The sequence below is a fragment of the Pollachius pollachius genome (assembly GCF_949987615.1).
Source record: "Pollachius pollachius genome assembly, chromosome: 3".
Taxonomy (NCBI): Eukaryota; Metazoa; Chordata; class Actinopteri; order Gadiformes; family Gadidae; genus Pollachius; species Pollachius pollachius.
Window position 1 is genome coordinate 11,606,112 of NC_136936.1, and position 19,214 is coordinate 11,625,325.

A 19,214-nucleotide genomic window follows, 5' to 3' on the forward strand; every position below is an offset into this window, starting at 1 on the left:
ATGGACTCCGTTGAGGACGTGGCTATCGGTGGTGAGCTCATCGCTATTTTCACATCCAAGCCTGAAGTGTCGGGATGCCCTTTATTGGTTCGGCATCACAAGCAAAATTCATTAGGGTCCACAAGAACAAAACAGCAAATCAACATCCATGTCCCCTGGAGAGAAACAAATCCTGAAAGATGAAAGTTATCTAGCATGTCGGGTCCTGTCCCACGCCATCTTTCAACTCACTCTGACAGCATCTGCAGGCCGGAGCCAAAGCCGTACATAAATCTGGCCTTGGTGGAAAGATAGGGTAAAAAAATTAAACAATCATCACAGCGGTATTAAGTACAACAAAGCCTCCAAATAGTACAATATCTGCAGGTCCTGTTCACAAAAATGTACTTGATATATTTAAAGCAACTTCAAAACGGTAGGATTAGACGTGGGTGAATTGGTTTGTTTCATTTGACTTGAGAGGATTCTGGCAGATATATAAGTCATACATCTTCCTTTCTTCTTCATAACTGTAAAAGAAGAACATGGTTCCTTTATCATTCCCATCAAAGGCAAATTAATTCAAATATAAATTATTATAAAGTTCTTAATACATTTCCCTTGAGAAAGAGAAAAGTATTTGTATTCGTCCCATACTGAGTTTCCTGCAATAATTTTTATCAAGTAACTCATATAATGTCAATTAACATAAACTTGTATTATGCGTATGAATCTGTATGAGGAAGATCACATAGCCTGACTCAAACACAATCTTTAAAATATGGACAAAAATCTTAATCGGTTTTAAATTGGAAAGAATAAGTCATAAAATCTATTTCCTTCTTCATTCAAGTCAGTTCTTAACACATAATTACACTGTTTTTCCATGAAGTGTAATGTAGTATAATACCAGTACTACTGATTGGTGGTTGGTTGATGCATTCCAACTTTCCAAATCCATCTCTCTATCCCTGCCTAATCCACTCACATTTGCCTTGAGATTCCATCGACATTTCCAACTATATATAAAGTGAAAATAAACCCCTATTCTGTCAAACTCATCAAGTGAAATAAGGAGTCTTAAATCCCTAATAGACTGCCTTTATATAGTGCTTTTCTAACCTAATGGTTTCACAATGAGACTCTCTCATTCACACATCATACACCCATTCATTCACCAATTCATACACACATTCATGCATACATTCATACTGTGACGTTGGTGTCAACCATTCAAGGGAACAGCCAGCTCATCAGGAACACTTAGGTATCAGGTATCTGGCTCAGGCACACCTCAGCAAGGGAAAAACGAGGATTGAGCCAGCAAGCCTCCGGCTGCCAGATAACCTGCTCTCCTGAACTACTGCCCCCTAAATGCTTGGGAGACAGCAAATCTTCAACATGACATGGAGTATCCCTCTAGTGTTGTTGGAAGCCATTCAGTATGGTGGTAAAAATCCTACCTCAGTTGTACCATGACTTCACGTTGTCATCCATTCTGAAATAGTGCAAAGATGATTGTTGGGTGAAATGTGGAACTGCAAACAAAGGAGAGTTATAGTAGCTGCTGTTAAACTTAAAGGGGTAAGGAATCCACAATATATATTATATGATATATTAAACGTGGTAATATGTCTTCTATGATCCTGATCTTTACCGTTTTTCACTCTTACTAAAATAGAACTGTCATTTCGAAGAAGCAGGAGTAATATCCTATGTTTTTGCCAGTCCCTGCTGCAAAGTGAACGCAGGTTGTGTTATTTTGGTGACGTAGAAGTGCTTTGTAGAATACTCTTCGACATCAGGACCTAGAGACATCTGCAGCAAGTGTTTTGGGGATTGTGTTGTGCTCTATTTGGGCAACGGTTGATGTTGATGGCCGTGTCCAAGAGAGGATTACATTCTTGGTGTCACGACTCGCCCTGCTCCGTAAATGCGTGAATCCCTGCCCCTTTGTTTCCCGCCTGTGAACGTTCCCTGCCACGTTGATTGTTTTCATCCGTCCCTCATTGCCTCTTCCCTCACTTGGTCATCAAACTGATAACCCGTGTACCAACCCTTTTCTTACAAATAAATACAATGCAAATTTAATATCCAGACGTTTGGCTTCTGAGTCGTGCTTTTGTGTCCAACGCCTGTGTGCACCAGTGAAACACAAATTTTTTTGAACAAGTGTCACTTAACACCATGTGTGTGTGGTGCATTTCATATATATAAATATATATATATAAAGTATGACAAAGTAGCCGTGGGTCATAAACATGGGGATAACATGGGGATTGAACCTAATCTTAGCCCATGACACTTGAATTCAAATGAGCCGAATTTCGCTGAAACACTTACACTTTAAAACTTAGACGACATGTTGCAAAAATCTTTTTTACCGTATTTTAAGTTTTTGTGATTTGACCCTCACTGTGTAGAGCTCTGACTATCTGAGGACATCTCTACGTCTCCTAAAACTCCCTATGTCTCTTACCTGAATTAAAGTGCCGAAGACCATCTAGAGTGTACTATGAGGTTGCCAATAGGTGTGTGGATAATCTGATTTATATTGATGAGGTAATTGATTTTTATCAGTCGGGAATGAACAGAATGGAGCCATCATATGTGGTCTAGTGGAATTGTTAAATGACATTTTTCTTTTGAGAATTAATGATTTTCAAAGACATGCTCAACATTGTATGAAACCATTGTTTGAATCAAATGTTGCTCCATGTTTGACTCAATAGATAGTGTATTAGGTGTCCACTAGATTATGTGTAAGCCCACCTGTGTGTGTGTGTGTGTGTGTGTGTGTGTGTGTGTGTGTGTGTGTGTGTGTGTGTGTGTGTGTGTGTGTGTGTGTGCGTGCGTGCGTGCGTGCATGCGTGCGTGCGTGCGTGCGTGTGTGTGTGTGTGAGATCACTTCGTGTTCTCTAAAAACAGGTGCTCGGCCATGGCTTCCAGAGTTGGCCCCTAGGATATGTTTTTGGTTGCCAGGAGGAGTGTAGGCCAGCGGCTGGGTTCCAACACCGTACGATCCTTCATCCTCATGCCCTATGTCCTTGCTCTGTCAACAAAGGCCCAGTCAAACACTGTTTTAACACGACCACATTCACAAGCCCCTTCTTGAATGGAAGCAGGCTTGATGCCAGACAGAGCTGTGTTTTGAGTACTCATTGTTTTAAAAGAGGAGTTGGATTGATACGAAGACTACTGTTCTGTAATTGTATGCCAGTTCTTAAAATCGTAAGTCATGACTAATCAAAGTGTCTGAGCGAGACAGTTTCTTATCTTTAATATGATCAATGAAGTGGAAAAGATTGATGGATTAGTTGACTTGATGAATAAGTGACTTGGTGGGGATTGCAGCAAAAGATTTGTGTGTTTATGTTCCTGCGTGCTTCATGAGAGGAATTTAGAGTCCTAGTTATAGTTGTAAAGTCATGAGTGGAGTCCTGAGATGAACTATATTCATAACACATAACAGTGCCCTTGGCTATGTTAAAACCTTTGTTTACACATTGAACCATATCAAAGTAAAAGCATCAGTGTGGTTGTGTGAGATGTATCTCATTATTTATAAGTAAAGCCATACAACTTGGGTGTTGGTAATTGTTTATACGTCAACCCCTACTTAACTGCTAGGTTTCCACGACATTGACTGTGAAGTCAAGTCACAGCAGGTGTTTGGGCTCTCCGTGCGTTTATGGCCTAGATGTTTATAAGGGAGAAGTTTAGCGCACCAAAAATATTATTATGATTTCAGCAGAAATGCCTCACAGTCAAACTAAGATGTTTATGCTTATATTTTATTGGTTCTGTCGTTACTGGCGCTATATCTGACACTTAATCCATCCCCCTTTTACCACACATCCAAACCTGCCATCTCCCCATGTATCTGGCATTCCAGCAGATAATGAAAGATTTTCTAAAACAGCATTGGGGCTGACACGTCTTAAAAACATGATGCATGGTTGGTGCTTTCCGCAATATAAATTACCTCTTGTATTTTGTTTTACCCTAAGCCCCTTCCATTGAGGGGCTTACAATGCAGTATTTTATTTTACAAATGTTAAATTTGTGAATTCTCTGGTTGCAGACCAAGAACATACTTAGGTAATATATTTTGAGAGCCAGGACTCTCGTGGGTCGACTGGAGATCTCATGTATCCGTAGGACATTCTTCGGTTGGACATTGTCCCTTCCTGCATGGCCAGACATCATTGATATGTCCCAAAACTGTCTCCTTGTCCGAAACAAATGAGCCAACTGGACCAAAACCCATCTGGTCTTGGCTGATAGGGTAGAGTGGGTTTCTCTGTGAACAAATAAATCCCACCACACACTTTTTTTTGTGTTTGATTTGAATGTCATAATATCTGTTTCTTTTGTATTTCTGTAACAATTGTTTCCTAATAATTCAGTGAACTAAGAACTTGACTAGATTATACTGACTGACATACCGACCGAAAAAAGTATAGAATGAGATAGGCCCATAGATATACACACAGATAGACAGAGACAAACAGACAGACAGACAGACAGACAGACAGACAGACAGACAGACAGACAGACAGACAGACAGACAGACAGACAGACAGACAGATAGATAGATAGATAGATAGATAGATAGATAGATAGATAGATAGATAGATAGATAGATAGATAGATAGATAGATAGATGGATAGATGGACAGATGGACAGATAGATAGATAGAGATATAAAGGCAGACGGTAGAATGATAGACAGATATTGTGAAGGAACAGTTCAAACAAATTAATATTCAACCATTGTTGCAGCAGCATAATAAACCTCGCCACATGAAATTTCACGTTTTATTGACTCAACCAAAAAGGGGTCCTAATAGACACACCTCCTTCATGGCATGCAAACATTCCTTGATCTGTGCTAGCATGCTGAGTACATCTTCAATGCATTCTAACTCCTGAAAATAAGGAGCTGAGATCCTGCAATGTATTGATAGGTTGAGACAGGTGCTGAAAACCACTGCATACAGGAGAAAGTTTGTGCTGGCGGGGAGCCCTCACTGTAGGGCGGACAATTTGAAGACATCACTTCATCTGTCCTCCTCCTTCCCAAGTCCACACATGACTTAAACTTGTGCACAAAAGCTAGACTATGAGATGATCCATAGACTTCATAAAATGGATATGGACCATCTGACGAATCATGTTGATTAGACCCGAGCGTATCTGGGGAGTCTTTCTGTTAGAATAGAATATTCATTAATTGTACCTATATGTACCTATATATAGTGTTTGTGTGTGTATGTGACGTACATGTGAGTGCCTACATATACAGGAATGATGCACATGTGTATCTGTGTGCATGTCTCTCTTTCTCTCTCTCTCTCTCTCTCTCTCTCTCTCTCTCTCTCTCTCTCTCCAAATAAATTATATATATATATATATATATATATATATATATATATATATACATATATATATACATATTGTTGTTGTGGCCGTCTTTATGAATCTACACAGTTCAATTAGCACATGAATATGTTGTTATAGAGTAGAGTGCACAGGGGATGGAACTCTTAGGTAAAGGACAGTTAGTTATGGGTTTGATGGTCAGCAGTCTTGAAGTACTGGGCCTTATCATTTATTATACTGCGATTGGTCCAAAGTCTGTGTGGTAACTTCCTGTGTGGAGTTTATACTTCCTGTGCTCACCTGGGATTCTCTGCTTTCCTCCAAAAACATGCATGCTAGAGTACTTAGCTTGTTAGGGTAATACTATATGTCATTCGGTGGAAATCAACTGGCATTTATCCTGCTGGGGAATGGTGCACATGTGTACCTGTGTGCACAACCTGTTGAGCTGGACAGGGAATCACACTCCTACTCCTGGCAATGTAGATGCCTGATCTACCAGTTGAGCAGTTGAGAGTGCTTGGCAGACTATTAAGCATATTATTTGGATATTTTAGCATGTTTGGGTCATTAGCATCTTAGGATACTTAGAATGGTATGATACGTGTAAGTGAAACATTCAATATTTAGAATGCTAGGTACTTAACATGCCAGTATAATTAGAATGTTATCTTGATAGTATATAGGATCATAGGGCGATTCAGGTGAAATAAAGTAGTGCCAAAATAGACAATATAAATGTTTTTCATGACGTTGCAGGAGTTGAACTGAGGAAGTTGCATTTCAGCCCGTCATGAATCAGTTACAAATCCAAATAATCTGTAGGCTTTGAAAATGAAAACGTCATTAATATTTCCATACTTGGATAGATCATAGCTTGTTTCCCCTTGTTATTTTTTGTACGTTGTATGAAAATGTTTTTGGAAAAATCAAATGAAGAGGAGCAGAATGTGTATTAATGACTTCTCCATCTGGACCTCATGTTGTCTTAAAGCCAGCAGGGATTCCAGGTTACTGGAATGTTTAGACATAAAGACGCTTCATAGTCCATTTTGTTGAAGACTGCTTAATTAGTATATAATATTAATAAGTATAATAATATATAAAACATAATGTATTGCATAATTACAACAATATTATAAATTTGATCACTTACTTATCTTAATATTTCAAAACGGTGATTATATTATACATTTCATAATTGATTAATTGTGTAAAATATTATTTTTCTATAATAATGTAAAATATTATTTTTCTATAATAGTATAAAATATAGTGTTTTTAACCCTAACCCTTTAATGAATAGTATTGTCATTCTCTGGATACAAGGTATAGCTACATGTCATAAACGATCTAGCAGGACATCCGAGCTGTTTAGTGAAGGACAGAGGGATCGTCTAGCTGCCTGTCTCCATTCGTGCGCTCCCTTCCAGTTCTAGCCCAGGCGCTTCATGGAACCGAAGATGTAGCGTCCCCTGCAGGCGTTTCTTTTGTACTGTTATTAGATGCAACATAACTCAGGGTCCATACGGACTCATAAAAAAGGGGTATATGGAACAACTGTTTATTTTATATATTAAGGGCATTAAATAAACAACAATGAGGATGACAAAACATATGATCCAAAGGGAACAGAGCCACTCTAAAGCCGACTACATTTTTAGATCACAAGTAAACTTAAGCTTATTTTACCAAATACAATTAGCATAAAATATATAGGCCTATTTATAATACAATAAAGTTAATGCTAGGATTGCATGGTAATATTTAGCTATGTGGTGTCACAATGGAGTTGATCAATCAATCAGTCAAGTCCGTCAAGTATATACTTGTAAAGGTTCACAGGTTCATTTTGTACAATAACGAGAAGTCATTATGGTTATAGCTTCATAGACAGGCTTGTATGGCAGAACAGGCATAGGTTGGTTTTTACTCCAACCGTTCTGACATTTATTTGACTGTTGGAAAATGTCTGACAGGCAACAAGTACAGACTTACCGCCTCGCAGTTACATTTCTCTCTTCTGCTCTGATGTGTTATGTTAGTGGCAGGTCACCTTTCTTCAGAGATAGTTTTTTTAATTTATTTTATAATAAAAGTGTTTCAGCCAGCATATCATTTTTAAACATATCATGTTGAACTTCCGATTATATATTTTTTTATATTTCCATTCAAGATGAACATTTCGGTTATACATCCAATTCAGTAAAACAGTGAGTCATTATTATACCATTTACCTCCTACTAATCCTTTAAATCACATGGTTTCCTCTAATTGGGGGAGAATGCTTTGCCCTCAGAACATCAATCAAATTGCTGATTAACCTTGAGTGGATATATTTGTATCTATTCATTAAATACACAGAGGGGGCGACATTGAGTCGACAAAGGCTCCTTTGCCGTGTATGTATGTTCCTTCTAGCGCACCGTAGAAAACCGATCGCGTTTTCGCTTTGGGTTTTTATTTTTCTCTGGGATCGCATGACGCAAGGCGCGACACATCTCTGGATCCTTGCAATATTTTGGATCTAGACCGTGGGGAAGTTTCCGTGGTGTCATAGAGAAAACGCTTCACATACAGCTATAAACCTCTGAAGTTAAAGGACCTCTGCAACTTACGTTACTTGGGGTGCTTTCTGTCCTGGGCTACGGTGAGTTCATGTGTGACCCCATGGCGTAGTGAGTGAAGACAACGCAACTTGTTCCTCCATGTATCTTCGCAAACATCCGGAGGCTCTTCACCCTAGTTGTTTAACTACTTGACAAGTACATTACAAACTGCCAGCGTCCCCCCAAACAGGGACGTCGAGTTAACTGTAAAATGTGTTTAAATGTTGTAAACTGCATTCAGCAGGCTTGTGCAAAAACATGCCAACAGGTGTTCTTAAGTTACTACGCATCGCAATTGTTTGCTGTTGAATGGCTCATTAACCATAATTAGGGAATCGTTAGCCCTAAAGCTGATGGTATGGGTGTAATACAAATATTTTAAGTTCGATGTAGAGCTAGGGAATAAAGAACTGACAGTTTTGATATTGATTTTGATCATTCTGTCAGTTCTTCATGCTGTTCTTTAAAGAGCAAGAAGGATAATCTCTTAAGAGAGGAGGACTATATATTATTTAGCTGGTCTGGGACAGTGCCTAGTGTAAACAGTACACACGTAGTTTAGTTTAAACAAAACAAAAACCGTACAGCAGAAGTAGATTCTGCTAATTCTGAAAAACAACTTATGTTTTAAAAGGTCCTCTTCCTATCGATATAGTGTCGTCCACTAACACCTCCTCCCCCTTCTCCTGGTTATCATCAGGCATGGAGAAAGCCAAACAGGATGCCTTCGATAGCGCACGGCTCCAGGTGATCAAGGACGGCTACGAGAGGGCCTTCGACTGCCTCCACAAGGCCCTGACCGAGGACGAGGCCGGGCAACGGGGCAGGGCCCTGGAGCTGTACCAGCAGGGCCGGCAGCACCTACTGAGGGCCACTAGCGTGCCATCGCAGGGGGACGAGTGTGTGGGCAGCTCCTGGGATGCGGCCAGGCAGATGCAGGAGAAGATGAGGGAGACCCTGAACAACATCACCACCAGACTGGCCATCCTGGAGACCAGGGACGACGACGACCGGGGGGGACTCGGCGTCGCCGCGGCAACGTCGGAGGCGGTCGCCGCGGGCCCCCAGGGTCTCTACCCTAAACTCTCCACCAATGAGAAGCCAGGGAAACCGAAGAGGCCGGTCTCGCCGCCGCGGCCCAGCCGCGGCCCCGGAGTGACGCCCGTTTCCCCCGCCCCCCTGCGACCGGCCGGGACCTCCCCCGCCGAGAACCCCCCGGCCTACTCCCCCCAGGCCGCTGATGGACACCTCTCCATCTCCTACGGGACAGAGAGCGGGGAGCTCTCCCTGGTGGGCCAGGAGTTCTACTCCCAGAAGTCCAACTCCGCCGCCTCCTCCTCCTCCTCCTCCTCCCCCACCTCCTTCTCAGCCCCCTCTCAGAGCCTTGGCGAAGAGGCGGAGGAGCTGCTCTTCCTGCCCCACGGCGTGCAGTTGTTCTTTGTGACGCCCGCCGGCCAGGTCAGCGCGCCGTCATACCCGGGCTTCCTGCGCCTGGTGCGCTTCACCGCCGAGCAGCCGCGAGGAGCCCACAGCAGACCGCCGGCGTTCCTGCAGGTCAGTTCACCTGGCTGGGCGCTAGAAGGTTTCCTAAGGGGATGGGGATCAACTATTTGTACATGTCATGAAGGGTGAAAAGTAGCCAGACGTTTGGTTCACTCTGGCTGTGGCTTGTTCTGATAGCGCTGTGATGGGCACTTTGACCTTTGACCTGTTTTGGTAATATGTTGACACGACTCACTGATGAGCTAATCGAGTGAGGAGGAGGAGAAGGAGGAGGGAAGAGGAGATAGGCGTCCCGTTAATGATCTGCGTTAGTCAGCGTGTGTCCTGGCTCATGTGATCCAGTTACAGAGTCCCTAATCCCTAGGCATCCCTGGCGATAATGTCATCCTGCGCTTCACAAATCAGCCACTCTGGCGACAGACGGAGTGATCCTGGTCATGGTCTGTTCGTCAGACTAGGCCGGTGTGTTGTGATCTTTGCTGACGAATGAAATGCAGTGTAACAATAGTTATGGACACTTCATATGATGCAATATCTTTATTTGTATTCTTGACACACACCATTGCCTACGTTATCTTATGCCATCTCAACAAGACTTTGGCTGTAGTTAACACATAGTAAACTAAGATTAAAGGTCAACCGAAAGGGCTTTCATTCAAAACTATAATCAAGCTATTAGTATTGCGTGTAAACATTCCTTTATGTGGTTTTAAGATGAATGATATTTTATGCTGATGTTGTCTACAATCAATCGCAACGTCATCATGTTGCAGATCTCTTTACCAGTTCTACAACCAAGAAGCCTACAGGCCAGTTGGCTCCTGGTAGAGATCGAAAAATCGAATCTCAAACTTTCTTTAGAGCATCTAAATTCATGGGGGAATTCCCCCATGCCCATAGTAGGTCTTGTGGACGGTGTGGGAATTACACACGGGTAGTCATTAAGCCTTCTTAGCCGTCATGCTCTGTAATTCTAGAAGCGCTATTGAGAAGGAAATAAAGGTTCCCCTTATTTTGGCTTTGTCCAGGCGGCCATTTTCCCTCAGGCAGTACATGAGGATTTGTGTTGAAGGGCCCAAAGTTCAGTATGTTTACACAACCAGCAGACAGTAAGCACTGATCCTGATCCTGATCGATGTTGAAATAATAATGCTTGTAGTTCAACACCCCTGGGAACAAAACATGGAATCATAAAATGTATTCTTGAAGTCAAACTTAGGTTTACTGCTAACCTATTTACTTCGTCTATTTGTAGAGTAAGTAGACTATAGTACTCTCTCATTAGTCATCTCTCCAATTTCCATGACTTTGTGAATAAATTTTTAACAGGACTTGGAACATTGTAGGCTACATTTATGATGACACACCTTGCACGGGATAATGTTACACCTTACACCTTGCACCCCCCTAACCTGCATTAATGACATGTATATGAAACCACTGTCCCCAGCTTTGGATAAAGCAGCATCTACTTAATGTCAAACTAGTAAATAATAATAAAGTTCATAGGATTCAAAATATTCTGAATGTGATGACCAGCTCCTTATGTTAATGAGCGGTGAGAGGTACTTTAATGCGTGTCCTTCCTCTCCATCGGCAGGTGTGTGACTGGCTGTACCCCCTGATGGCCTCAGAGACCCCGGCCCTGCTGTGCAACACGGGGGTCTTCATGTTCCCTGACATGATGGCGACGGCGCCCGGGTCCTACGTGGGCGTGGTCCTGTCCGCGGAGCTTCCCGCCGCAGACCGGGAACTATTCCAGGACCTGCTGGCCCAGATGACGGACCTAAGAGTTCAGGTGAGGATATGAATTACCGCTTATTTGGAGAGTCAGCTTACCGGCTGAGAATCTGTCTGTGTGGACTCTTACTGGGGCTATTCAGGTTGTTTATCAAGCGGTGATAGGCTTTGGCCCACACTGCTAGAATACATTCCTTGCATTCCGGACCAGAATAATTTCATATCTTTCATGCTTATTAGAAACTTACTAGGTTTATTTCCAAGCTAACTAAGTCAACTCAAACTGTTCTACAAATCACCATTCGACTTATTTGGAGAGTCACTGTAATTATTTCCCGCTCTAGCGAGCAAATCGGCCAATCGATTGTGCTGACTGTTATATCGATAGTCAGATCCTGCCCGGCCCAGTACTACACTGTCGACGCTCTAGCTCTCTGTCTCCTCTACCTCTCCTGCATCAGCCCGGGCATTTAAGATGAGTCAGCCAAGACACGGTAATAACCCCTAATGCTCTTAGTGGGGAGCGGTGAACCTCTGAGTGAGGGCAGCGTCTCTCCTTGTCTCTCTAGCAGTGCCCTCTAGCTAGATCAGGTCCAGGTCCTCTCATGAACAGGCTGGACATCGCCTCCAATGGACTGCCTGTTGATGCCCTTTATGAAAGTAGGCACTTTGTATTTTTTCTCTTGACACCCTAGTCTTTCACATTTATATTTAGCCCCGTAGCTAATCTCGGATTCAGCAGTCCTTCTATGTTAAAGCAGGACTTCTGGGGCTAACAGCACAGAGCCTGGGCCAGGATTATACAACTGAAGGGTTGGAGTTACACTTACCTGTTTTGTTATGGGGATATTCTACCAAAGAGAAACAGTAATCCGTTACCTTGGTGATTTGAAACCTTTTTAGACGGGCTACTACTGCTGACCGAGTTTGAGTTCACCAATTAAACGCTGCTTCCAGGCTCCAGTCACATGATTAGTCAAAACAAATATGAAGAAAAAAAAAAGAAATCAAGATATGAGATGGTCCACCATCTAATTTTAGATTAGTTATCTAAAACCTAATTAATGAGATTATCATCTAGCAGACGCTTTTATCCAAAGTGATTAACAATTCAAGCTGGGAATAATCACAGTATACAAGACAATTCTGAATGCTTTATCATGCAGATCTCCTTATTTTGTTATTAAGTCATCTAATCATATATATTAGGGGAATCAGCATCCTATGTTGCAGAAAATTCTCAAAGCCCCGATTCAGTCTGATGGAAAGAAACGGTGGCATTGTGAATGTCCAGAACACAATGAAAGGATGTGTTCTCGATGGAAATAGGGAGAGCTCGAAATATGAAGGGAGAGAGAGAAATAGAGAGAGTGAAAGAAGGGAAGAGAAGAGAGAGGGAAAGAAATTGGGAAAGAGCGAGGAGTACAGAGGAGGAGATCATCGAGGGACAAGCAGAGACCTCTGTGCTGCGTTTTGTGTCCGGGTGCCGGTGTTCCGGGGGGCGTGTGCGGATGCGCTTCCGATCGCCGTGTGTTCAGGGGGAGGTGTGTTGATGTGTCTCTGCTGTCAGCCCCCAGATGAGGCGGCCGACTCCATCAACCTCAGCCAGAAGGTGCCTCTGGCCCCCCAGCAGGGGGCGGCCACCGCCCTGGTCCCGGCCCAGCCACGACAGGCCGCGGCGGGGGAGGAGGACCCCGAGGAGAACGACGGCCTGCCCGAGTGGAGCGAGAGGGTGGCCAGTGGCATCCTCACAGGTCTGGGATCTCACAGCATTTTAAACCTGGACCCACCAGAGCTAACCAGACGCTAGCAGTAATACCGAGGTTCTGTGCACCAGTCCCCCCCCCCACCCCCTGCCCAGGGAGACTCTGACCCTCTTGGTCTGTTGTGGTTGTTGGGTTCCAGGGGCGTCGTGGCTGAGCTGGGGCCTGGTGAAGGGAGCGGAGTACACCAACATAGCCATCCAGAAGGGGGCGTCCAAACTGCGGGAGCACATCACGCCGGAGGACACCCCCACGCAGGTCAGCCCGTCAGTCGCCAAGAGCCTGCAGGTCGCCAAGCAGGCCACCGGGGGCGCCGTCCGCGTCAGTCAGTTCCTGGGTGAGGACTTTAATCTTCCAGCACTTGGAACCAGAGGAATCTCAGAGAACCCATGTTTCATTTGCTCTGCAGATAGGTCTTGCCTCGCTCCTCCACAACATTCTCTCTGCCCAGTACAAACTGGGCCGATCAATCGCGACCGTTTATCCAACGTGAAGCTGGATAAATAGCCAGAGATGGCTGCTGCTGATGTAGAACTCTCTGTTGATTCCGTTATAGGGCCGGTATTAAACGTACAACGGTTTATTTTCACAAAAAGACTGACAGAAGACTGCACTTGAAGCTTTTGTTGAGAAGAAAGATGTGAGTTTTTTCGTCACTCAGTGCTAGGTCACCCGTTTCGTCACTCTGATTGGTTGAGGGCCTATCCAATGGCGTCCAGAGGCATTTTGGTCTGCGCCTGTTGGTGACGCCCTTTAGAAATTGAAAATGAACAGAGAGGTTCCCTACTAAATGCAGCTTGCAATTCATCTGGCAATGTCAGGCTATAAATGTTCATGGTTATTGGCAGATGAGCAACTTCCAGATTTTCAAAGTAAATATCCACCCCTGGTGTTTTTTTAATGACAAATTGGAACCCCTGGATGAGCACTTTTAATTTGAAAAGCAGGGTCATGCTTTCACCACCCTGGATTTATAAAACTCTGGCATCACTGTTGACCGTCTCTGTAGTCAATGCCTAACCCCTACCTGCACTTTAATCACCTGTCTCTGTGTTCACTGCCTAACCCCTACCTTTTCCTGGGGTTACATGCCTGTATTTTAAAAGTACCCCTTATTAACACTCTTTTTGTTTCTGCAAAACCATTTTATTATCTTTCAAAAACGTTCTGTTTTGTGTCATGTTGCTTTAAGGCCCCTCTTCCAAGTAGCCCAGTGTGCTGTGATTGGTCAGCACGCCCACTCTGTTGCGATTGGTCGAATGCGTTCTCAAATGGTGTGTCTGCAAATTCACATCGAGAAGATGGAAACGTTGTGGGTAGCAGGGAGGCACGACTTCTGCACTTCAGCACCGCCCACTGCATGTCACACTATTACGAAAGTGAAGTTTAAGCGCAATCCAGCTGTTACACACACTTATTGAGTGGCGTTCTCGGTGGGCACAAATACTCCCCCTGGCTCGGACTTAGATTTTTCTAGCAGACGTAAAACATGTGTACATATGTCATATAAAAGCAAAGGGAAAAGTCGAAAAAACATGATATCACCCCGTTAATGACCTGTCTCCGTCTATCCCTGCAGTGGACGGCGTGGTCACCGTGGCGGGCTGTGTCGGTCGAGAAATGGCGCCTCATGTGAAAAAGCATGGGGGTAAACTGATCCCGGAGTCCATGAAGAAGGACAAAGATGGCCGCTCCAACATTGAAGGCGCCATGGTGGTGGCGGCCAGCGGAGTACAAGGTAGGACTGAGGAATATCTATGAATGAATCAATTCAACTTTACTTGTAAAGAAAAGTGCTTGGATTGGCAACATAAAAGTCTAACTAAAGTTGATTTAAATGCTTGAAAAAAATCTTAAAGACACTTGAATGCAGTAAAGCAAAGGATCAAGTAATGTATATTAAAGAAAAAACTATGTTTAAGTCTACATGGAAATGGGGGATGCTGTCGTCAGTCGTCGTCGGTGTTAAGATGTTATTTAAGTAACATTTTTGGTCTCCCTCGACAGGGTTCGCCACCATGTGGACCGGCTTGGAATGCGCAGCAAAGAACATCACCACAAACGTCGCTTCAGAAACGGTCACCACCGTAAAACACAAGTAAGGCTTCATATTCCATCTACTTGCGACATGTTCGGCTCAGTTCACAGCTCCAGAAGTTTTGCGAAATTGTACAATCTTTTGCCAAATGCTCAAGAAAGAAAACTCAGAACTTGTCCCAAAACCTTACAGACAAGCCCAATTTCAGATGTTTGCATTTGGAAAAGCTTTCTGCGTTCGTTCAAACACAGAAAGCAACGGCTTATATATTCCTCTTCCACTTGCTTTACAGATATAGGGGGCTCCAGAGCCCCCCAAAGCCTCCTAAAGAGAAGGAGTGTGCTCCTCCCTAACTTAACTCTTTAATCTATTGCTGTTAAACTCCTCTTATTCACCTCCAGCATTAACTTTGTTTTCAACTGATTACCCAGAATGCAGCTGTGTAGAGTTATCGTGGCTAGGGTTAATTCACACTCCTGCAGCCCCCCCACCCTCTCTGGTCGGGCATCTGCTCTTGTTGCCTCCTCCCACGAAAGATCTCCTGCTCGCCCCCCCCCCCCCCCTTTTCCGTAATTAAAATATAATTTATAGTATTCCTATTATAACAGATGAGAGGGGAACGATTTTGTGGTCCTTAATTGCCTAATTGACGCACAGATCATGGGTATTCATAAGGGCTGATGATTGGGGGGGGTAGTGATTGGGTTGGTGATGATGACAATGCATGGTTGGGATCCTGCCTGGCTTTTGTTTTTGTCTTTTACATTCCTGTTATTTCAAACTTTTCGCCCTCTTTCTCTCTGTGTCTTTGACCTGTTCTATTCCTCGTTCTCTTCCTGCACCTGTCCCTCCTTCCTCTTTTTCCACCACTTTCTTTCCCTCCCTCTTTCTCTCCATCATCAACGTGTTCTCTATGAATCTTTCTACCCCCCCCCCCCCTGTCTCTTCCCATCCATTCTCTGTGAATCTCTCTCTCTCTTCCTCTCCTTCCCGCTAATTCCATGCTAAGGTATGGCTCAGCGGCTGGCCAGGCCACCGACCTCGCGATGAACTCCGCCATCAATGTGGGCGTGACGGCCTTCAACATCGACAACCTTGGCATCAAGGCTGTGGTGAAAAGAACTGGCAAGCAGACTGCAGCGGCCCTGCTGGAAGACTACAATCTCCATGATGCACCAGGGCAAGAGAAACAAATGGAGAAGTTTAAGAAATAACTTTATCAAGCTCCTTCAACGCAGAACTGCCTTAACACATATCCTTTCCATATTGATTCTAACCAAAAAACTGAAATCTATATTTAAAAAGCTTTATTTACGACAAATGTTATATACTCTTTAGTTTTAGAATTGACTGGTTCTGAGCACTTTACCCTTTAACAGTTTGGTTTGATGGTGAGAAATGCAGTGTAATAATTAATAGTCCCCTGTGTCCAGGGGACATCTGTGTCGTAATGGATATATAATAATATATTCAATAATAATGTGAAATAATGGTTGGAGCTGTATGTTGCATAATATTTTTCCAAAGATGTTCAGGAAGGCTTTGATGGTATGTTAGAATCCTAAAACGCCTGGTGTTAGATTGAGTCTGTGTCATCCCTTCGAACGACGTTGGCAGATTTTCATTGAGACTGCTTTTATATCTGCTTTGAAAAAGGAAAACAAAACAATGCCAATTGTGACAGAAGGGCCAGATTCACGGTTCAATCCCACTCTACTGCCAGCTGTACCCTTTTCGAAACAAAACTATGCTACCTACTGTGCCTGTAACTACCGTTAAGTTAATTTGCGATGAAACTTAAAGTTTGGTTGAGTTTTTTAACAGTTTATCGATCTATTGTATTGTAACAGAAATCGACCACGCTGCTGTAGTCAACACTGTAACTTGAAGAGTGCAGTACCACTGTGTTTCCAAAGCTGTCGGATTGTATGAAGTTATTAAGTAATTTGTAGGTAAAAGGCAAATAATTGGTGTTGCTTGAATATGCCCCATTTCTAACTCTACAAGCAGCGATGACAGGATCGCTCTTCCTAGGTGATATCTGATCATTAAGTTCATGCTTGTGAACATTGGTAACAATTATAAATGTAACTAGCAAAGAAATGCACCACCATCATTTCTTATTAACAACGTGTGAAATAAATTTTCAGTGTTAAATGTTTATTTGTCGTTGTCCAAGAGGTTTTATATTAGCCCTACAACCCCACCTAGTGGCTCACAAGTATAACAGCTATGACCTATATGGCTATGCCAGGACCGTTTTCTGTTTTGAATCATTGTTTTGTATTTCACCTAAAATCACGGTCTCATTCATGTAAGATACAAACGTTTAATATTAACCAGATAAATGCTGGTATTAACACAGGCAATTACGTTAAACAAACATGGATCAATTCATCCATCATAAAGTAAAGAATTAGTGCTGTTGAACAAGTATTTTATTGTCAAGTAAAAAAAAAAAGAAAAGTAAATGACAATTAACTAGTCATGTATTTTACCTGAAATGACAAGAGATGGAAAATGCAAACAAACAATGCTAAAGAAAGAAAGCAATTCGGCTTAGCTTATGTGTTAATTTTTTACTTTTACATTATGGCTGAATACTAACGTCGCCAACTAGAAAATTAATATTACAAATCCAAACATATAAATATATATCCTTGCCGGACGCAACAGATAACTGACACTACAATGTGCCATGTGTTTGGTCGTTGGTGTGATTCTCCACCGTCTGATTATTTTCAAATATGGCCTCCGGGATGCACAGGCTGTCATCAAACAGCAGGTCCAGCCAATAGGGACCAACCTTGTCCTTAGCGCCCGTCGTGATTGGACTACCACTGACGCCACTCTGCTGGACTGGGGCGTCAAACGAAGGCTCCCACCTTCCCGACGCCGTCGCTGACCCTGCGACCGCCACAGTGGTGTTCTCTCTCCCCAGCGCCGACGGCTCTGGATGTTGCCCCTGTGTGGTTGTGACATCACTGATTGTGGGAGGCAGGCTGAAGCTAAGCACGATGGTCTGATCCTGGTGGTCCCAGACCGCGTCCAAGTTCACCGCCGTTGTCGTCGTGAGCTCCTCTGATCTTGCATCGGTCATGTTGGGTGCAGCGACGTCCATGATCTGCAACGTCACAACGTGATTGGCTGCGGACTCGCCCCCCGCAGCAGTGTCGGTGGGGCCTGGCAGGACGGCACTATGGCTGGTGTTTGTTGATGATGTCATGGTGTTAAGGGCAGGGCTGGGGCAGGAGGTGCTGGAGAAGGTGGGGCTAGGGGGGGCTGGACTAGAGAATGCTCGCGGAGAGGGGGCCATCAAGTTGTTTTCTACATATTGGAAGGAGGAGGAGGTGGGGGCAGAGAGGGAGGAGAAGGACTGCTCCTGACACAGAGGCAGCATCTGTCCACGAGGGACCGACGACTTGTCCAGCAGTATTGGCATGACGACGGGGCCGGTTGGAGGAGGTTGGGGTGGAGGAGAGGGTCGATCGGCAAAGAGAAGGGTGGTGGTGGTCTGATCGTGGGGCTGGTCGGCCGACACACTAAGCAGGGGCTGGACGTTCCTCCAGAGAGCAGCATCTGAGAATACCATAAAGTAGGATCAAGAGTTCTTTATTAATGCCACATGGGAAACATGGACGTCACTCAAGGCAAAAGTAAGTACAGGCGGTAATAAAAAACAATTACAACAATTTTTCTTTGAAATAACGAGATGCAAGAGCTACAAAATACAAAATATATGCAAAGAATAAAGTATAAATAAATATATATGTAATACAATAAGTTGTAGAAATACAATGGAAACGCAATGACATGCATGTAAAAGTAGGGGTACTTTAAGAAAAGGTCATTAATTGTACTGTTGTCAGGAGTCTTCTCGGCAGATGGTTTGGACCTCTGTGTTGTCTTCTTCCTCAGACCACTCGTCTTCCTAGGGTCATGGGACGGGAATGTACGTGTAAAGCATTGTTGTTTATCAGCCAGAAAGAACTTGTTATGTTGCCATTGTAACCGCTGACCTTTTCTTTGATGAATTCTCTCGCTTTTTCCATGAGCCCTTCATGTTTTGCTCAACTGTTTTATTAACCTGGAGACAAAACACAAGCAGCTTCTTATGCTGAACATGCAGATCACAGACTTATGGAGAACACAGACAGACAGACTGACGGACCACAGACAGACAGAGGAGACGATCAG

General features: G+C 43.5%; 1 protein-coding gene across 2 annotated transcripts; it reads left to right on the forward strand.

The window, feature by feature from the left end:
• The first annotated feature begins 7,815 nt into the window (after window positions 1-7,815).
• On the forward strand, window positions 7,816-17,178 carry spartb (spartin b). Of its 2 annotated transcripts, none has more exons than XM_079731855.1 (8): window positions 7,816-8,014; window positions 8,674-9,527; window positions 11,077-11,274; window positions 12,787-12,970; window positions 13,122-13,316; window positions 14,559-14,717; window positions 14,987-15,077; window positions 16,027-17,178. In XM_079731855.1, exons 2-8 carry the CDS (start codon window positions 8,676-8,678, stop codon window positions 16,229-16,231), a joined length of 1,884 nt encoding a protein of 627 aa, XP_079587981.1. In that variant the 5' UTR covers window positions 7,816-8,014; window positions 8,674-8,675; the 3' UTR covers window positions 16,232-17,178. The 2 variants fall into 2 exon arrangements, with proteins under 2 accessions (XP_079587981.1, XP_079587982.1); XM_079731856.1 differs by lacking the exon at window positions 16,027-17,178 and adding an exon at window positions 15,310-15,981.
• Window positions 17,179-19,214: the final 2,036 nt, after the last annotated feature.

Excerpts from the sequence above, each read along its gene's own strand:
- spartb (XM_079731855.1), top strand. The coding sequence starts at position 8,676 with ATGGAGAAAGCCAAACAGGATGCCTTCGATAGCGCACGGCTCCAGGTG. Across the intron at positions 9,528-11,076 it reads GACCGCCGGCGTTCCTGCAG|GTGTGTGACTGGCTGTACCC; the intron begins GTCAGTTCACCT and ends CTCCATCGGCAG. Across the intron at positions 14,718-14,986 it reads GGCGGCCAGCGGAGTACAAG|GGTTCGCCACCATGTGGACC; the intron begins GTAGGACTGAGG and ends CTCCCTCGACAG.